General features: G+C 33.6%; 1 protein-coding gene across 4 annotated transcripts in view; it reads right to left on the minus strand.

The window, feature by feature from the left end:
- Window positions 1-17,272, minus strand: part of AP1G1 (adaptor related protein complex 1 subunit gamma 1) — an 81,332-nt gene that overhangs the window by 45,531 nt on the left and 18,529 nt on the right. For all 4 annotated transcript variants that reach the window (XM_064488998.1, XM_064488997.1, XM_064488996.1 and 1 more), the window contains one exon: window positions 1,784-1,987. In XM_064488998.1, coding sequence (XP_064345068.1) covers window positions 1,784-1,984 — 201 coding nt within the window. In that variant the 5' untranslated portion in view covers window positions 1,985-1,987. The remainder of the gene's footprint in view (window positions 1-1,783; window positions 1,988-17,272) is intronic.

Raw genomic sequence — 17,272 nt, forward strand, 5'->3', positions numbered from 1 at the left:
CCTTATAAAGGAAATTCCAGTGGGCAGGGTACCAAATTACTGATATGGATAGGGCCATAACTTATTCAAATAGAGGAAATAGAATAAGGGCCTTAAAATTAGGATTTCTATTCCCACTCAGAAAAAGCTATTTTTTAATATCAAAATTTTAGTACAGTTTCCTTTAGTAGTAACACTTTCCACCTAAGAGTTAAACATTTTATCTAATTAAGTTCCAAAACACCCCAAAAATGCCACCTAGACAGACCTGGAAAGCCTATCTTCTTTAAACATGTTATAGAAGTAAATCTTGGAAATAAATATAGAGAAAGAAAGCTCTTTTACAAAATGAAATATCACCAAAGTCTTAAACCTATTCTATGATTTTAAATTCAAGAGTTTAGAAGGCTGGGGAGCAGGCTGGGAGAGGGCCGGCAGGGAGAATGAATGAATGAATGAATGAATGGAGAGCTTGTTTTTAAAGAACTCCCTTGGGAGTATGTAAATCTGCTGTTTCCACAATGTTAACAGGAGTAATAACTGCGTGGAAGGATTAAGAGTCTTCCCCCTACTTGACTATCTTACCTACTGTGCCTGCTTAAAATCAACCAAGAGACTACATGAACATTTATTTGCTTTTACTAAGTATGTCACGCACTATTTAGATAACCACCAGGATCAATTCTTGATATGCTAAAGGCATACAGCATGTTTACTTACAGGAGACAGCTAATGTTTTTGCCTGCCTAGTATCTGGTCTTTCTTTTCTCTGATATTAACAACTCAATTTTTCCTTTGGGGAATTAATACTCTCAATCATGTATTTCTAGAGAGGCTGATCTCATTTCCAACCACAAAAAGAGCATAAAAGTAACTTAAGTCAGCCTACTAAGATTCAATCCCATTACTTTTTTGTTTCAACTCAGAGGTGGAGGAATTTTCTTCCACTGAAATTACTAAGCTGAATAGAAGATAAACTGATGGCGATTTTTCCTGATAAATATATCAAAACATTAACATCTCTGAATAATGTAAATATGGGTGGTATTTTTTCTCCTTGTACCTAGTATCATACATTCTTTCTTTTAATTTTGCAGTCTTTTTCTTAACAAGACTACTTAGCATACAATTCTTAAGTGAAATAAAATCTAATAGCATTAATAAGAATTAAAAAACCCACTATACCCTTCTCTGTGACTTAATCTCCCTTAACATGTATAAACATGAAAAGAAGCACTTATCAGCGAGAATATCATGCCCAGACTGGCTACATCAAATAATATGTGATATGGAGCGAATCAAGAGGCAGACCTGCACAGTGGCTCTACTTATCAAGGAATGAGGTAATTAGGACAAAATCCTTAAATGCCATTACTTGGCAACCACCTAATTCCTTTTACTTAAAAACATGTCATGAGTGTTCTTCCTTACAATATCATGCACTAAGAAAATAATTAAGAAAACATTTAGCAAACTTTTCTTAAATATATACTTATTATAGTCCAGGCTCTCTGACAGAACAATCACAACCTACAACTGGTTAATCCTGGTCAATCTTTAAACTTACTGCCACCTTCAAAACGTATTATAACCCACATAATGAGAGATTCCCAATGGAAAGGAAAACTGATGGCAATATCATGCCTTCCCAGGTCTGCAGCTTGCTCTCTCAGTTCCACAATAATCAGACTACAAGGGTATCAAAAGTGTCCTGTTCTCCCTGACAGGAAAAGATTGACAGTCCTTGACTTACTGATACTCAAACAAGAGTACCCTTGCTAGATATGGTCTCAGCCCAGCCTACCTGTCCAAAGTGAGCAGGGTAGCCCAGCATGTGCATATATAGTAATTTTGCCACATTCCGACACCGGTATGTATTGTCTTCTTCTCTAAAAGATGACCGGATTGCAGCACATTCTTTCTGGATCATTTCTCGTTCTTCGGCTTGGGTTCGGGCTGTCCGGATGGTCCGGATCAGCTCCCGCAATCTGATGGGGGCTGGCATCCTCTGGATATGGAAAGACATTAAATAAAGATGTTCATATTTTTTACTACCAAAACCATTCATACAACTTCCCACAAACATTTCTGATTTTTAAGAATTCAGGACTTGCTAAGCCCAGTAATACAAAGCTTCAGCAAAACTATTACATACAAACCCCTCAATTCAGTAAACTTCTGAAAAGAATATAAATTAAAATATTAGGTATTAACTAAAGCAAAATAGACACAGAATACACCAATGATGTAAAGCCTAACATTAATATCAAAATATTTCAGGAACTAACTCAACCCAAATCTTTAGTCAGTCCTTAAAGTAATTAAAGAAAAGCCTATGCCTAACCTTAAAAAAGATATTTTCTGCTCAACTGTTGTTAAACTCAACATAGCTCAAAAAAGTATGAGATGAATACTGAATATGATCACAATCAAAGCTCCTCAAGAGAATGAGAGATCAGGAGAAAAGACCAACTATCAGATTTAAACAACTTCCCAAGAAACATAATCATCTCAGTACCTGGTGGTACTTTTTGAAAACGTGATGAGGAAAAAAATAATAAACCAATCTCAGAAGATAAAACTGTTGACTGAAAAAATTGCACAACTTAAAAGTTGAGAATTAGGTTTCACTTAGGGCATTACTGAGAATTATAGCCTCTTAGCGCTCTGAGGATGGTTCCTGAGGAGCCAGGATGTATAGAAATTTTTGCTGGGGGTAAAAACATGCAAACATCAAAAGATTACTCTTTTTAAACACACACACACACACACATATACATACACAGAGAAAACCCAGACATCTTAAGTTAATGATTTCAGCACTTTTCTATGTATGGGAAAAATGCAAGTGTCTGGGCTCACTGAAATTATTCCTTTGAAATGCATCTTAACTATCTAGGGCCAGTACCCTATTTTTCTCCATCTTGAATTCCCCTCAGGACACAAGACTGATGCAGCTGCATATGCTTGATGGCGAGCAACATTCTTTGTTTACTGAAACGGCAAGCAACATTTTTTCTGTCCACATAGGCATGGATTGAAAAAAAAAAGTTTATTTACATAGGAAAGAGTTTAGAGTATTTCAGAATACATTCCAAGATCAAAATTAAACAAAAAGTTCTGGTTCCAATGAAGATGGGAGTAAACACACTCTATGGAGACTCCTGCCTCTCTCAACCTCTGAATGCAACTATAAATTCTGGACAAAATGCATGCCACAGCTACCTGAGGACTCTGAAAAGTAAATAACAGTGAGCAAATTGGAGAAAGAGAGCAGAACTTGAAGTTTGGTCAAACTGGAAAGAAGTTATCATTTTCCTCCAGTGTTGCCCAGCCTAGACCCAAGGGCAGACCAAAACCAAGTGCTCACTGTGTACAGAAAAGAAGTTCTAAGAAAAAGCCTCTCTTTCTGGTCCAAGGAGCAGTAAAAGGAAGATAAAGGACAATGGAGGAAATTCTCTTTTGTTTTGTTTTTTCCTTCCCTCCACCCTTGCTCCTAGACAGGTGGCTGCAATGGTGGTGGCTGTAGAAGAACAGCAATGGCAGTAACAGCCAAGCAGGTACCTAAAAACTGGGGAAGAGGAACTCTTCTCGCTGACCAGAGGAGCTGTGATCCTAAGAGAATGGAGTAAATCACTTCCTGCTCTTGTACTGCTTGATAAAAGAGTGAATTCATCCAGAAAATACAATAATCCTAACTGTAAACATACATGACAATAGTGCTAAAAAATAAATGAGGCAAAAATTTATAGATACGAAAGGAAAAATAAACAACTCCCCAGTTAAAGCTAGAGACTTCAACCTGCCCTCTAAGTAAATGACAAAACTACAGAGTATCAGCAAAGATATAAAAGACTTGAATGTCATCATCAACTAACTGAATCTAACCAACATTTATAGAACACTCCAACCAACAACAGCAGAATACACATTCTTCTCAACTGCAGAACATTCACCAAGATAGACCATGTCCTGGGCCATTAAAAAAAGTTAACAACAACAAAAAAAGTTAACAAATTTAAATATATAGAAATCATACAAAGTATGGTCCCTGACTACAATGGAATTAAACTAGAAATCAGTAACACAAAACTAACTAGAAAACTTTCTATGTACTTGGAAATTAAATAATGCATTCCCAATAATCCATGGGTGAAAAAGGAAATATCAAGGGAAATTAATAATATATTGAAACTGAACAAAAGCATAGAAACATCAAAATTTGAGGTACATACACAAAAGCACTGCTTAGTAGACAATGTATAGCATTAAATGCTTGTATTAGAACAGAACAGACATCTCAACAATCTAACAATCTAACAATCTAAGCTTCTACCTTAGGAAACTTAGAAATTAGAAAAATAAACCAAAAAGAACTAGAAAAAAGCAAATAATGAAAAATACAAATCAATTAAGAACAACAAAAAAAGGTACATCAAGTCAATGAAACCAAAAGGTGGTTCTTTGAAAAGACCGATAAAATTGATAAACCTCTGGCCAGACGATGAGAGAAACAACACAAATTACAAACATTAAGAATGAAAGAATGAAAGAGAGGATAGCACCATAAACATTAAAAGGATAATTAGGTAATACTATGAACAACGGGGTGCACATCACAACTGGACATTCATACCAAAAAAAGCTGAACCTCACACCTTATTAATTTAAAATGTATCATAGACCTAAGTGTAAAATATACAACTATACAACTTTTAGAAGAAGATGTAGGAGAAAACCTTCATGATCTGGGGTTAGGCAAAGAGTTCTTGGACATTATACCAAAGATACAACCCATAAAAGAAAAAAATGATAAAACTGGACAAAAAGTACAAACTTTTATGCTACGAAAAACACTATTAAGAAAATGAAAAAACAAGTTACAGACTGGGATATTTGCGAACCATGTATCAAAAAAGGACTTGTATAAAGAGAATAAAAGGAACTCTCAAAACACAACAGTTATACACCAGAAACTAACATATTGTAACTGATTATACTTCAATTTAAAAAAAAAAAGTTAATTAAAAAAAAAGTTAAAACAGGCCAACTCAATTTTTTTTTTAAAGGCAAAAGACTAAAATGGATACTTCACCAAAAAGGTATAAGGATAATAAATAGGCACATTTAAAAGATGCTCAAGTATATACAGTATTAGAAATGCAAATTAAAACCATAATAAGATACCGCTACACACCCAACAGAATGGCTAAAATACCAAATGCTGGGCAGGAGGCAGAGCAACTGGAACTCATACACTGCTAGTGGGGATACAAAATGGTACTACCACTCTGGAAAAGTTTGGCAGTTTCTTATGAATTTAAAACATACACTTACCATATGACCAGGCAATCAACCCCACATCCAGGAATTTATTGTAGAAAAATGAAAACTTTTGTTCACACAAAAACCCATACATGAATGTTAATAGCAGCTCTGTTCATAATTGCCAAAAGCTGGAGATAAAATGTGGTAAATCCATAAAATGGAACACTATGTAGCAATAAAAAAGGAACAAACTATTGCCACATGGCATAACACAGAGAGCTCTAAGGCATTATGCCCAGTGAAAGAAAACTGTCTCAAAAGATTACATATTGAATGATTCCATTTATACGAAATTCTTAAGAAGACAAAACTAGTGATGGACAACAGAACAATGGTTGCCAGAGGTTAAGGCTGGGGGGACTAAAAAGGGAAAGAATGAAGTTTTTCTGAGATGACAGAACTCTATGCTAATTGTGGTGGTTATTACATAAATTTGTACATATGATAAAATTCACAGAATTGTACACCCTCAAAAAGGTCAATTTTACTGTATGTTAACTTAAAAACTAAAGAGTTTTAAAGAAGTAAACAAAAAAGCCTTCAATTAAAACAATTTAGACCTATTTGAAATCACTATAGTAATACACACTTGGGATACTAAATGGACGAGGGGAAAAGTTACTAACTGGTCCAACCTGCTTTAAGGCACATTTAACCACTAGTGAAACAAAACTGTTCAGCCTATAAAAGATAACACCAAACCCTTATTTAAGGGATGGCTGAAGTCAGGCCTCACCTGAAAGATGGAAGTCATTTTCTTCGCCAATAAACAAGGGACGAGACCTATGGTGGAAAAAGGAACTAAAAAGGGCTCTACTTATCTGAACTACAAAGGCAACAAGTTGTCTAGAAAGGAGTTCCCGAGTGGCAGGTTGATAGGAAGTGCCTTCACAACACAGACAGCTCAGAAAACTTGCCTGTTAAGTTATGTCCCTTTTGGACTTCTGAACAAGTGAACTGAGACTGAAAGAGACGATAATGCTTTAAACACATGGAGAGAGACAATGAGAAATCTTTGAGACATATATTTCTCTTTATTTCTACCATAGATATGTAAGAAAGCCTATTCTAAAAATTCTAGCCATTTCAAATCCTGCAAAAGAGAAAAACAAAAATTTTGTGTCTATTTTGGTCAAAGCACTGAAAGGAAGAAGGCACACTACACAAACTATGCACTGAAGTAGTAGCAACTGAAGTAAAAGAATTATGTGGGTGAAAAAACTACTGGGGTATATAGAATTGGGCTTAGTAAGCTAGTCCTGGCTCCTCCCCAAGTCCTCCTACATTAATAAACCTTGAAGATTATGGTTTTATATTTTGAGTACAGTTTTGAATGACAAGTCAAAGTTCTTAAATCTTCCAAATACATACTCTTAAAAACATATTAAATATTCTTCAGACACAATTTATATAAAGAAAAGAACACATTTAAAAGAAACAGTAGAGTCAAAACAATAAAAGGAAGATCCTAATAATCAACCACGTCAGTCAAGCTGCCTAGAGCAAGTTGCCAGACTTCTCCAACACTCTGTTCCATCAACTGAAAAATAAGGTACAGAATCAGCTATAAAAATCTTTGAGGAAAAATACTGATTACCATAATATTCTATTTTCAGTTTGTTAATTTTAAAGTATCATTTGCCATAAATCAAATGTAGCCCCTTCCCTTGACAGCTTTTATAGTCAATTAAATCTGTACAAGGAAAAAAATAAACCAAACTGCAATAAGGAGCAAATGCATCATATACTATACTTAACTGAAATATAGCCATTAAGTTTGAGAATCTTAAATTCAGAAACCAGCAGAATCAAGGTCTTTAACCAGAAACTGAAAAAAAAACAAAGAAACAAAAACAGTTCTGGTCTAGACTAGTTTTAAAACAGAGAATACTGTATCGTAAGTTATGTCAGCATAACCATCATTTAAATCTACTTTAAAATGTAAAGGAAGAATGTAAAAAATATGGAATCAGAAGTTAGCTTCATGTACCTCTTCTTTTTCCTCCAATTCAATTAGTCACACTACCCTGTAGATGACCTAAGTAATAGGGAAACATGTTATACAAGAAAATGTCAATCACTCATTCAACAAATATTTGCTGAGCCTTCTCTATGCTAAGCATTGCAAAAGGTGCTGGGGACTGGCAAGGACATGGTCTCTATCCTTAAGAAGTCAAAATCTACTGAGGGCAACAGATTTTTAAATTCCAGCCATATAATAAAAAGATACAGAAACTGTTGATCAATGACAGAACAGAAAATTATGTTTATGGTAAGCCAAATTTTGTCATGGCCAAACTAAGTCAATGTATTTAGAAATTTTTTCTTTTGTGAAATTAAGTGATTTCTGGATCAGCCCAACAAATCCAAAATCTCATATAGAAAGAGATCTGTAGCACAGTACCAGTGCACAATTACTCATCTAAAACCCTCAGGGGAGAACTGAGAATTTTCTGAATTTTAGAAAAGTAAATACAGCACATAAACTATATGTCATAATTTGCCTACCATGTCTGCAGCAGTTCATTATCAAATAATATTTCTGCAGTAACACATAAGAATAGTCACATCTAATGAGAGAAATAAATATTACAAACAGCCTCACATCTGGTCCGGTCAGATTTTAACACCAAAAGAATTATGAAGAACTCGTGTTTTTATTTGGGGGATTTCAGATAAGGGATTGTGTACCCTTCTCCTTATCCAATGACCCTTATCATTGTTTAAAATGATGACCCTGGGGTAAAATTACCTAGGTCTGAATCCCAGTTCCACCACGTATTAGCTGTGTGTGTGTGTGTGTGTGTGTGTGTGTGTGTGTGTGTGTGTGTGTGTGTCCGTGTCCGTGTGTCCTTGTGTAATTAGCCTAACCTCTCAGAGGTTCAGTTTCCTCATCTGTAAAATGAGGAAAGTACCTACCTCAATGGACAGTTAAAAGAATTAAATCAGAATGCACATAAATTTCTTAGCAAAGTATCTGGCACATAGTAAGCACTAAACAAATGTTGGCCATAATGTTGGCTATATGAACAAATTATACTTGCATTAATTTTGAGCAAAAACAAACTGCAGAAAGATATACAGTATTAATATTTATAAAGGTTTAAAACACATGGAGGTATCTGTTCTTTAGAGATACTACAAAACGCAGTAAGAGAATAAGAACGTGCATGTGAAAGATAATAATCAAATCCAACACAGTGGCACATCTGGGAGGGAAGGGAATGATCAGGGACAGTGATACACAGGAAGTTTCAGCTATGTTGGTGATGTTTTATTTCTTAGACTACACAGTGGTAGGTAAGTGAATGTTTATTATTATTATTTTCCATATGTTTTATATCTAAAATATTTCATATTAAAAATTAGACTCAAATACATGCAGTGAATGTTGTGGAGTATATAACCTTTTTGCTTTTATTACAATGTTGAGGATTTCCTTATTTTCTGAAAGTTTTTATTTGCTTTTCAAAATATTCAAAGACCACAAGATTCCTTAAAAAACAAAGGCTTTAACACCTATCATAAATAATAACACTCTATCCTTTTAAAAAAAATTGGTATGAATATTTTAAGGTATAGTGAGACTTAGCTATCTAGAACATAGCTGAAAATCCAAAACACATTTTTATAATCTTGTGTAGCCAACAGAAAGCATCACATTAACATACATATACACAAAACATCTACTTTACTCTATTTGCAGATTCTTATTCAGCTTGTTCCAGAACAGAACAAATTAGAAAACTGGCAGGGAAAGTGAAAAGGGTGAGAGGAGAAAGAAGTTGTTTTAGGAAAGGACATTTATGGTAGTTAAAATGTCACCTAACAGGAATGGAAGAAACAAAAATGGTCATAAAACAAAGAAAAAAGACCTATATATAACAGAAACAAACATTCAAAAGCATAGTAGCAAGACTAATAAATTCTAGGTATGTGCTATAAGAACACTGTGCCTATATAATATACTACACTGTACAACTGAAATCTGTGAAGAGGATAGATCTTGTATTCTTACCACAATTTAAAAATTAAAGTTTATGTCCTTACTTCATGGATTTCTATCCTATTAAAAAAATTTTAATGATTAATCAAAAAGGAAAAGATCAAATCACTGGTAAATCTCTGCCTTTGACTTCCACCATAATTATCTTAATTTACAATTTAAAAAAAAATCCAAAATTATTTATCTCACGCACAGAGCATAAAAAAGTCTGAGGTTACTTAGTGTGCTAGCAAAAAGCATTCAACTCTCCCTAAAATCCTAAGAGTATTAAAAAGTTACAAACGGTACCATAATTAGTTTTCATGATAAGACCTTGGCTCATCAAGAAATGGTTCAGTAAGATCAACATTCAACATGTAACGTAAAAAATAGAAAAAAAATGAACATAAAATTATATCCTAACCCATCAAACTATATACATTAAATATATGCAATTTCTGGTATATTTTATCTCAATAAAGTTATTTTTTAAAAATAAAGATAACAATTACACAAAAATAAAATAAAATATTATCTGTGGAATAACCAATTTCTAAAAATTATATAGTTCAGATACTGCTTGCTCTTATTAACGCCCTAATCCATCAAATACCGAGAAAGGTATGTTAAAGTCTATGACTATGGCTATGTTTCTATCAATTTCTCCTTTTATACCTAACCACTTACATTTAGTATGTCAGTGGTTTTAGTCAATACCTAAGTGTCCGTATGTTTTATGTTTACATGCTTGTTATCAAACTAAAATGTCCCTCTCTCTGCCATCTTTTTTCAAACTAATAATAAAAAAAAAAACACTTATTAGGACAAGAATGGAAAGGGAAAACAGAAAACTTAAACGTCTGACTTGTTAAGGTATAGGGCTGTGGCTAAATGTATTCTATTTCATTAATGGTTATTTGATAAATAATGGTGAAAATATAGAGGAAAAAAAGAAAATGTGAAATTCATTTTGAAAAAATTTCTATCCAAAATGGTTAAACAAAATTAGGTTTCGGAACTTAAACTAGAGTACATACCCAAAGCAGTCAGAATTATAAATGCTTCTTTAGGAAGAAAATTTTCAACAGTAGAAGAGTCAGGGGAAAAAAAAAAAAAAGACTGCGTATGTTACAATTTTATAAATAAATTTTATCCCTGAAATGGAGAAAATGGTTATTTTCCAAAATTTCTATAAATCCCTTGGGGGATAAAGATTTTCCTCATACATCAATACCACCCCCAAGCCACGATTATTTTTTTTCTTTAAAATACTTATTTTTCCCACTCAATTATAAGCTCCCTAAAGCCTGATCCATGTTTGTTTTATTTATCCTTGTAGTCCCCTTGCCTAAAAGAGTAGGAACTCAATAAACATTGTATTTACTGAATTCTAAAGGCTAGAACAGTCTTATCTAAAGAAAATATACTTGTCCTTTGCAAAGCATACAAAATAAAGTGCACCGGCTGCTCACTAACAGCTATGCGAAAGGCATCAAGACTCAACCCAGTCCTCTAATCTACTCAGTTAATGTTCTCCCTTACTCCTGTGCTCACACTCCCTGGCTGTGAGCTCTGAGCTGACAGCCAACAGTCAAAAACATATAACGAAAAAGCTGGGGCTCCTCCTCCTATGTGATCCTTTGAGGTCTAAATCTAAAAAGAGATCCTAAATTAAGAGCAATTTTCCAATATTAAGATTATCTCCCTTTCTATCCACACATTATACTTGAAATCTTTCTTGCTAAACAATAAGAAGTTAGATTTCAGTTAACTTTTACCACTAACTACTGTGTAACATCCAGTCATAGATTTGTAAGTATGGATCAGAATGCTAAAGGGACCTAAGTTAACACTGAGCAAAACCCTCCAGAAGAAATTACTATGCTTTCTCTCTCACACTCTCCATTCTTTCATGTTTTGCTCCACACAGAATCCCTACTTTAGATTTTTATCTCATATGTATACCTGAATTGCTTTAATGCACGTAAAACTTACAAAATACTATGACCAAAATAGTAAGAAAGCTTGATATAAGGGACTTAAGAAACTTAAATCAAACTGATTAGCAGTATTATGCTTCAATCAGACTTTTACTTTCTAATACATCTTATAGATACTACCTGTCATTAATTCTGACTTAGCTGAGTTTTTTCACTGTGTCTTTGTGCTTTTCTTTCTTTTGGGGGAAGGGGACAGGGAGGAGGAGGCAGCGCATATCTATTTCTTCTGTATGAAGAAATGTGTTCATAGAAGAGAAATGCTCTACAGAGTGAAGAAAAAGGGGAGACCAGTGCTACTACCTCATTGTTTGAACAAGAGAGATTAAATCTGGGGATAAGTATTTTGGTCACTGGAGAAGCAAACACCATTGTGGGACAAGGACAGTTCTTTCATCAAGTTTCACCATGGCCTAGAATGATGAAACCCTCAAGACCATCCAACTTTATATGCTGTGGTTTCAGGTTCACAACGCAACTTTCTGATTATTAATCACCTTTCTCAAGTACCTTGCCTCCCAAATACCTCCATACAAGGAACAGAGTGCCCTGGAAAGTAGATACAGGTAATTCAGTAGAAAAGCATAGTCCCTTGTGAATTACAACACTGTTCTTCCACCTTACACATCAGTGCATTTGATTAGGATGAATCATCCCTAGGTGAAATACTAAAATGGAATTTCTGGATTTTCAAGGCTAAGGCTGTGAAATGTGCGAGCACATTAAGATACCATCACACCCTGTCTAGGCAATCAGGTGGCATCCCTTTAAGAGGACTTCAGCTCAATTCTCCCTAATATGCCACAGTATTACAGGAATCTTCTTTTATGCTTAATTATCTATAACCAAAATTCAGCAAAACTTGAGATTTTAAAAACAGATGTATGTAAATGTAAATGTCTACTGAACAATTCAATCACACTAAGACATATGAAAAACAATTAAGGCCAAACAAACAATAGATGAACATGATCAACATCTAGTTTGACAGTAAAAAGCAAAGTTTTACTCTCCCAACCTTAATATTAGCAAAAATATCCTAAAGAGTCCTCAACTATCAAAAATTGTCACAAAATTCTCCAAATAAAATCTTAATTGTTTAAAAAATATGCCCCAAAGGATATAATAAATGTTAAAGGGGATTATCTGTGCCTTGTATGAATACAGGTGCCTTTTTAATCTCTGTGTATTTTCTGATATCTTTCAAATAATGAACATGTATAATCTGAGAAACAATTCTTGTTTTGAGGATTCAAACACAGTAACAAAAACCACAGAGTGAGTAAATAAAGCAAAACTGCAACTTTCAAAATAGTAAGACAGCATTCATCCTAAAAGGACAGAGTCACAGTTATCTAAGGGCACTTTTCTACAGGATTAGAAAGTTATGAGAAAGTGATTTAATACTAAGGTAATAAATTTTCGCTAGCATATTCTTCACAAATCCAAGTTCTGTTAATTTGGGACAGCAAGAAGGAAACAGAAGGGGTTGGGGGTGGGGGCATTGGTTCATAGGGAGTTAAAGATTCATTTTTAACCTATGTTTCTGACATTAGTTAGAAATGGGGGAAAAGTCCCAATGACAAGTGTCAAAAACTAAAATATTTGGAATAAATTTAGCAAGAAAGATATATGAACTAGATGAAGATAACTATTAAATCTATAAAGCCTTTACTGAAGGACTTAAAACTAAAACAAGACCTCAATAAATGGAAATTCATCATAAAATTATCATCACTGAAAAATATCAGGCCTCCCAAAATTAATATACGAACATAGTGCAATTTCAAGCACTGAACTTTTTTGAGGTTTTCTGAAATCAATATAATTATTTTCAACCAATATAGATGTAAGAATAAATGTTTAAGAATAGTCAAGAAAATGAAAAAGTACAATGACAAGAGTTTTTCTTAGCAGAGTGTAACTTTCTATAGGCTATAATACTCAAAGCAGTAAAATAATGGTACAGGAAGAGTAAAACGGAATATCCAGAAATAGAGCAAACATATATGGGAACTTAACATATGATAAGGTAGCATTTAATTCATTGAGGAAATGATGGTTTATTTAGTCCAGACATAGCTGACCCTCAACAAAGGAAAACCCTAAGACCCCTACTTCACACCATATAAAAGTTAACTCCAGATTAATAAATACATGTGTCTTAGGACAAAAAATTAATATACTATAAGATGTTCCCACAAGATAATGAGAAAAACAACTTAAAAGAAAAATGAACCAAGAACATGAACAGACAATTCTCAGTAAAGGAAGTCCAGATGGCAAAAAAAAAAAAAAAAAAAAAAAAAAAATCAAAAGAAGGTAGTTCCAGCAATGGTCAGGGAAATTAAACTTAAGACAAAACTGAGAAACCATTCCATTTCTCAACTAGCAAACCAGCAAAAATTAAGTAATTACATCCAATGATGTGATGTTATGGAGAACCCACTCCTAGTGGAGGTGGAAATTATGACAACCTGTTTAGAGAGTAATCTGGCAATAATAAAATTTAAAATATAATTCCTTTAACTCAGAAATCTCACCTTGAAAACATCAGCCTGTAGAAATAAAAGAATGAGCAAATAAGGTGACATATATAGGATGTTTACTGTAGCACTGTTTGTGGTGGCAAAATCTAGAAACAGCCTATAAATGTCCACAGAAAAACAACTGAATAAATTATGAACAGTATATCCATACTTGAGACATAACAGGGATATTTAAAAGAACAAGACAGAATTATATTTACTGACCATGATGTCTTAAGAAAAGCTTGTTACATAGTAATATAAAAAGTATGATCTACCTTTTGTAAAAACAAAGAACCCCTATATATGTACATTTATGTTGTATATACAGTACGTGACCAAGCATGGAGAGAAATATTGAAGTATACCCATAACCTGGTAAAAAGGTTGGGAAGTAATAATGAAAGGGTTAGGGAAATGAATAGCTTTTTTAGAACTATGTCTTTAGATTTTTTTCACTTACTACAATGGACATTTATTACTTTGTAAATTAAATAGATTTAAGAACTTTCTTCTTTCTTTTATAAATTGAAGTATAGTTGATTTACAATGTGTTAATTTCTGGTGTACAGCATAGTGATTCATTTAAACATATATATTACTTTTCATGTACTTTTTCATTATAAGCCATTACAAGGCGTTGAATACAGTTCCCTGTGCTATATAGGACAACCTTGTTGTTTATCTACTTTATATACAGTAGTTAGTATCTACAAATCCCAAAATCTCAATTTATCCCTCCCCACCCTCCTTCCCCCAACCCCGTAACCATAAATCTGTTTTCTATGTCTGTGAGTCTGTCTCTGTTTTGTAAGTAAGTTCTTTTGTGTCCTTTTTCAAAACCTTAAAAAAAAATCCTCAACACTATTAAAGTAGATTATTCAAACACAAGGCAGAAGTCAGTAACAAAGCACTGAACTATTAACATATTTCCATTTTGAGGGAAAAGATCGAAGTTCTCAACTTACTATTAGTTTCCCCAGTATAATGAATTACATAACAGGTATTCAAAAGAAAGAAAAAGATGGCAGGAATAGATTTCTTTGCTGTCACTTGAAGCTTTTACATAAGAAACAGTCTGAGTAGATTACCAAAAAAAAAAAAAAGGATAATATCAATTTTGGAATTAAACATCTAAATATTTTCAAAAACAAAGATAAGGTTTACTGTATGTTTTCTAAAGCTGAAAATAAACTTCACTGACATCAATGGTAGCAATCACAAGTAAATGACCTGCAGCAGATTCCTGTAACTCACTCAGGACCCTAATTATTTTTGGCTTGACCAACGACCATATATCTGAGTACCTGAACAATTTTTCCAAAGTTCCCAATTTTTCCATGTCCATTCACATCATCTATTCCACAGAGAAGCTACTAAACCACTGTGCCATGTACTAAGGATGTCATAAATTGGATAGTTTTTGTCCTCTGGAAGTCCAAAGAAAAGTAAACAATTCAACAAGTACTGAAAAAAGTACTACACTTCTTTGCCTGGGGTAGAGAGGAAGGAAGAATAGGTTCATTAGGTGGATGGGAGAAAGGAAAGCATTCCAGGTATAAGCAGAACAGGTACAGTGAGAATGAAAGAACATGGAGTATTCAAGAAATAGCAAATAGTTCAGTATGTGTAAATAAAAATACAACCAAATGCTAGTAGAACCAAATTGTAAGCTATTTCTTCATTCTATATTCTTAAATAATCAACACCATTTATTAAGCTTTCATCATGTAAAGTTTCTAAAGAAAATAGAGTCCATTCCTTCACTGATAGAAATATACATTTAAAAAAATCACATTATTGAGTACAATCAGAAAAGGGGGCTCTTTCTTCTCTACAATAGTTTTCCTTCAATAATCATACCAAAAAAAAACCCCTAATTATCTACAAAGATTCAATGAACTCTTATACAGTGTGTCTATTATTTTCAGCTAGTTTCCTTATTCATCTCAAACCAGTATTTTCACATTTTTTTAAATTTATTTTTTATTTAGCTTATTTTGGGGAGAGGTAATTAGGTTTATTCACTTCTTATTTATTTTAATGGAGGTACTGGAGACTGAACCCAGGACCTTATGCATGCTAAGCATGCACTCTACCACTGAGCTATACCCTCCTCCCCTCATCACAGTTTAAAAGTATCATGGTTTCAAAAATTTCAAGAAGTTGGAAGGAAATCAACTCTTCTGTGCAGACTTTAAAAAGGAATAAAAAAAAAAAGTAACTTCCTTTCCTTTTCTTCAGCTTGAAACTGAACAATTTCCCAATTATGAGGTTTAGTAAATAGCTTCACTAAATTTAGCTGTAAAAACACTAATGGAACTCCTTTTACTTTGAGTTGTACAACTGTGTGATCATTTATAAAGGTTAGATCTTATAACCAAATAGTGTACATTATCTATGCTATGACAGTCTTAATTTTAACCCAAAGGCTCGTAAGGAGGGGAGTGCAAGTATTTCTCAGGTCCAAAGCTCTAAGTTCATGTCTTTTTCACATTTGCTCTTCCCAAGAATCCATAACATTAACCTCAAAGCCAGACAATCTAAAAGCCTAGGATGCTCAGCATAACACAAATACAATCAGCTATAAGAAGAAAGCTGGAGTGAGCAAAGCAACTGCATATCAGGTTACACTGTGACTGTTGCACTGTAATAACAGAGAAAGGAGGGCAAAAACTACCTGCCTTTAAGATGTCTTTAATTATTAATAAAGTACAAAGGTCACGTATGTTTTCTCCATCTTTTAAAAAAACAATGATTTTTTTTTTCCTTCTAAACCTGTTTTTCATGACATTTATAACTCATTAATTTTCTCTCTCCGGTGGTCTGAGTAAGCCAAAACAAAACCAAAAAAAGGGGCACCTAGTGAAAAGGCATTTCTCTTCTTAATCATATTATCCCAAGCCTTGCCCTTTTCTACAAAAGTGTTAGTTAATACTGTAATACTGACTCAACAAGTTTGGCAAGTGTGGGAAGTCCCCCCCCCACACACACTTCTGGACCCTTCAAACTTTGACAAGAGATTGTCTAGTAACCAGAACTCCTGGCAAAAGAAAAAAAAGTGTTTTGTGTTACTTCTTCAATGAAGAAAAACCTTACACATACTTTCAAGGTAGAAATGGCCCATTTATTGAAATAAAATTTCCCATACAAAAAGCCTAATGAAAAAAATCCTAATACTTTTTGACAAAGATGATTTTCAAAACTTACAAGCTAAGAAACATAAGAGCTTAGATAAATCTACATGTTCTCTTAATTTTAAAATTGCTTGCTACTTTAAATACCATCCTGCATTAAAGAAACTGAATAAAAGTAACAAAAGGATAAAAGAAAATCAAAATGAAGAACTGAAAACAATTCATACAGCAAAGAAAGACTAAATTACCAGCACAGAAAACAGCTAAACGAGTCGCTGCAGTTTGAAGAAAGATAAGTTTTAGATTTTCTGAAGCTAA

This window comes from Camelus dromedarius, chromosome 9 (assembly GCF_036321535.1).
Source record: "Camelus dromedarius isolate mCamDro1 chromosome 9, mCamDro1.pat, whole genome shotgun sequence".
Taxonomy (NCBI): Eukaryota; Metazoa; Chordata; class Mammalia; order Artiodactyla; family Camelidae; genus Camelus; species Camelus dromedarius.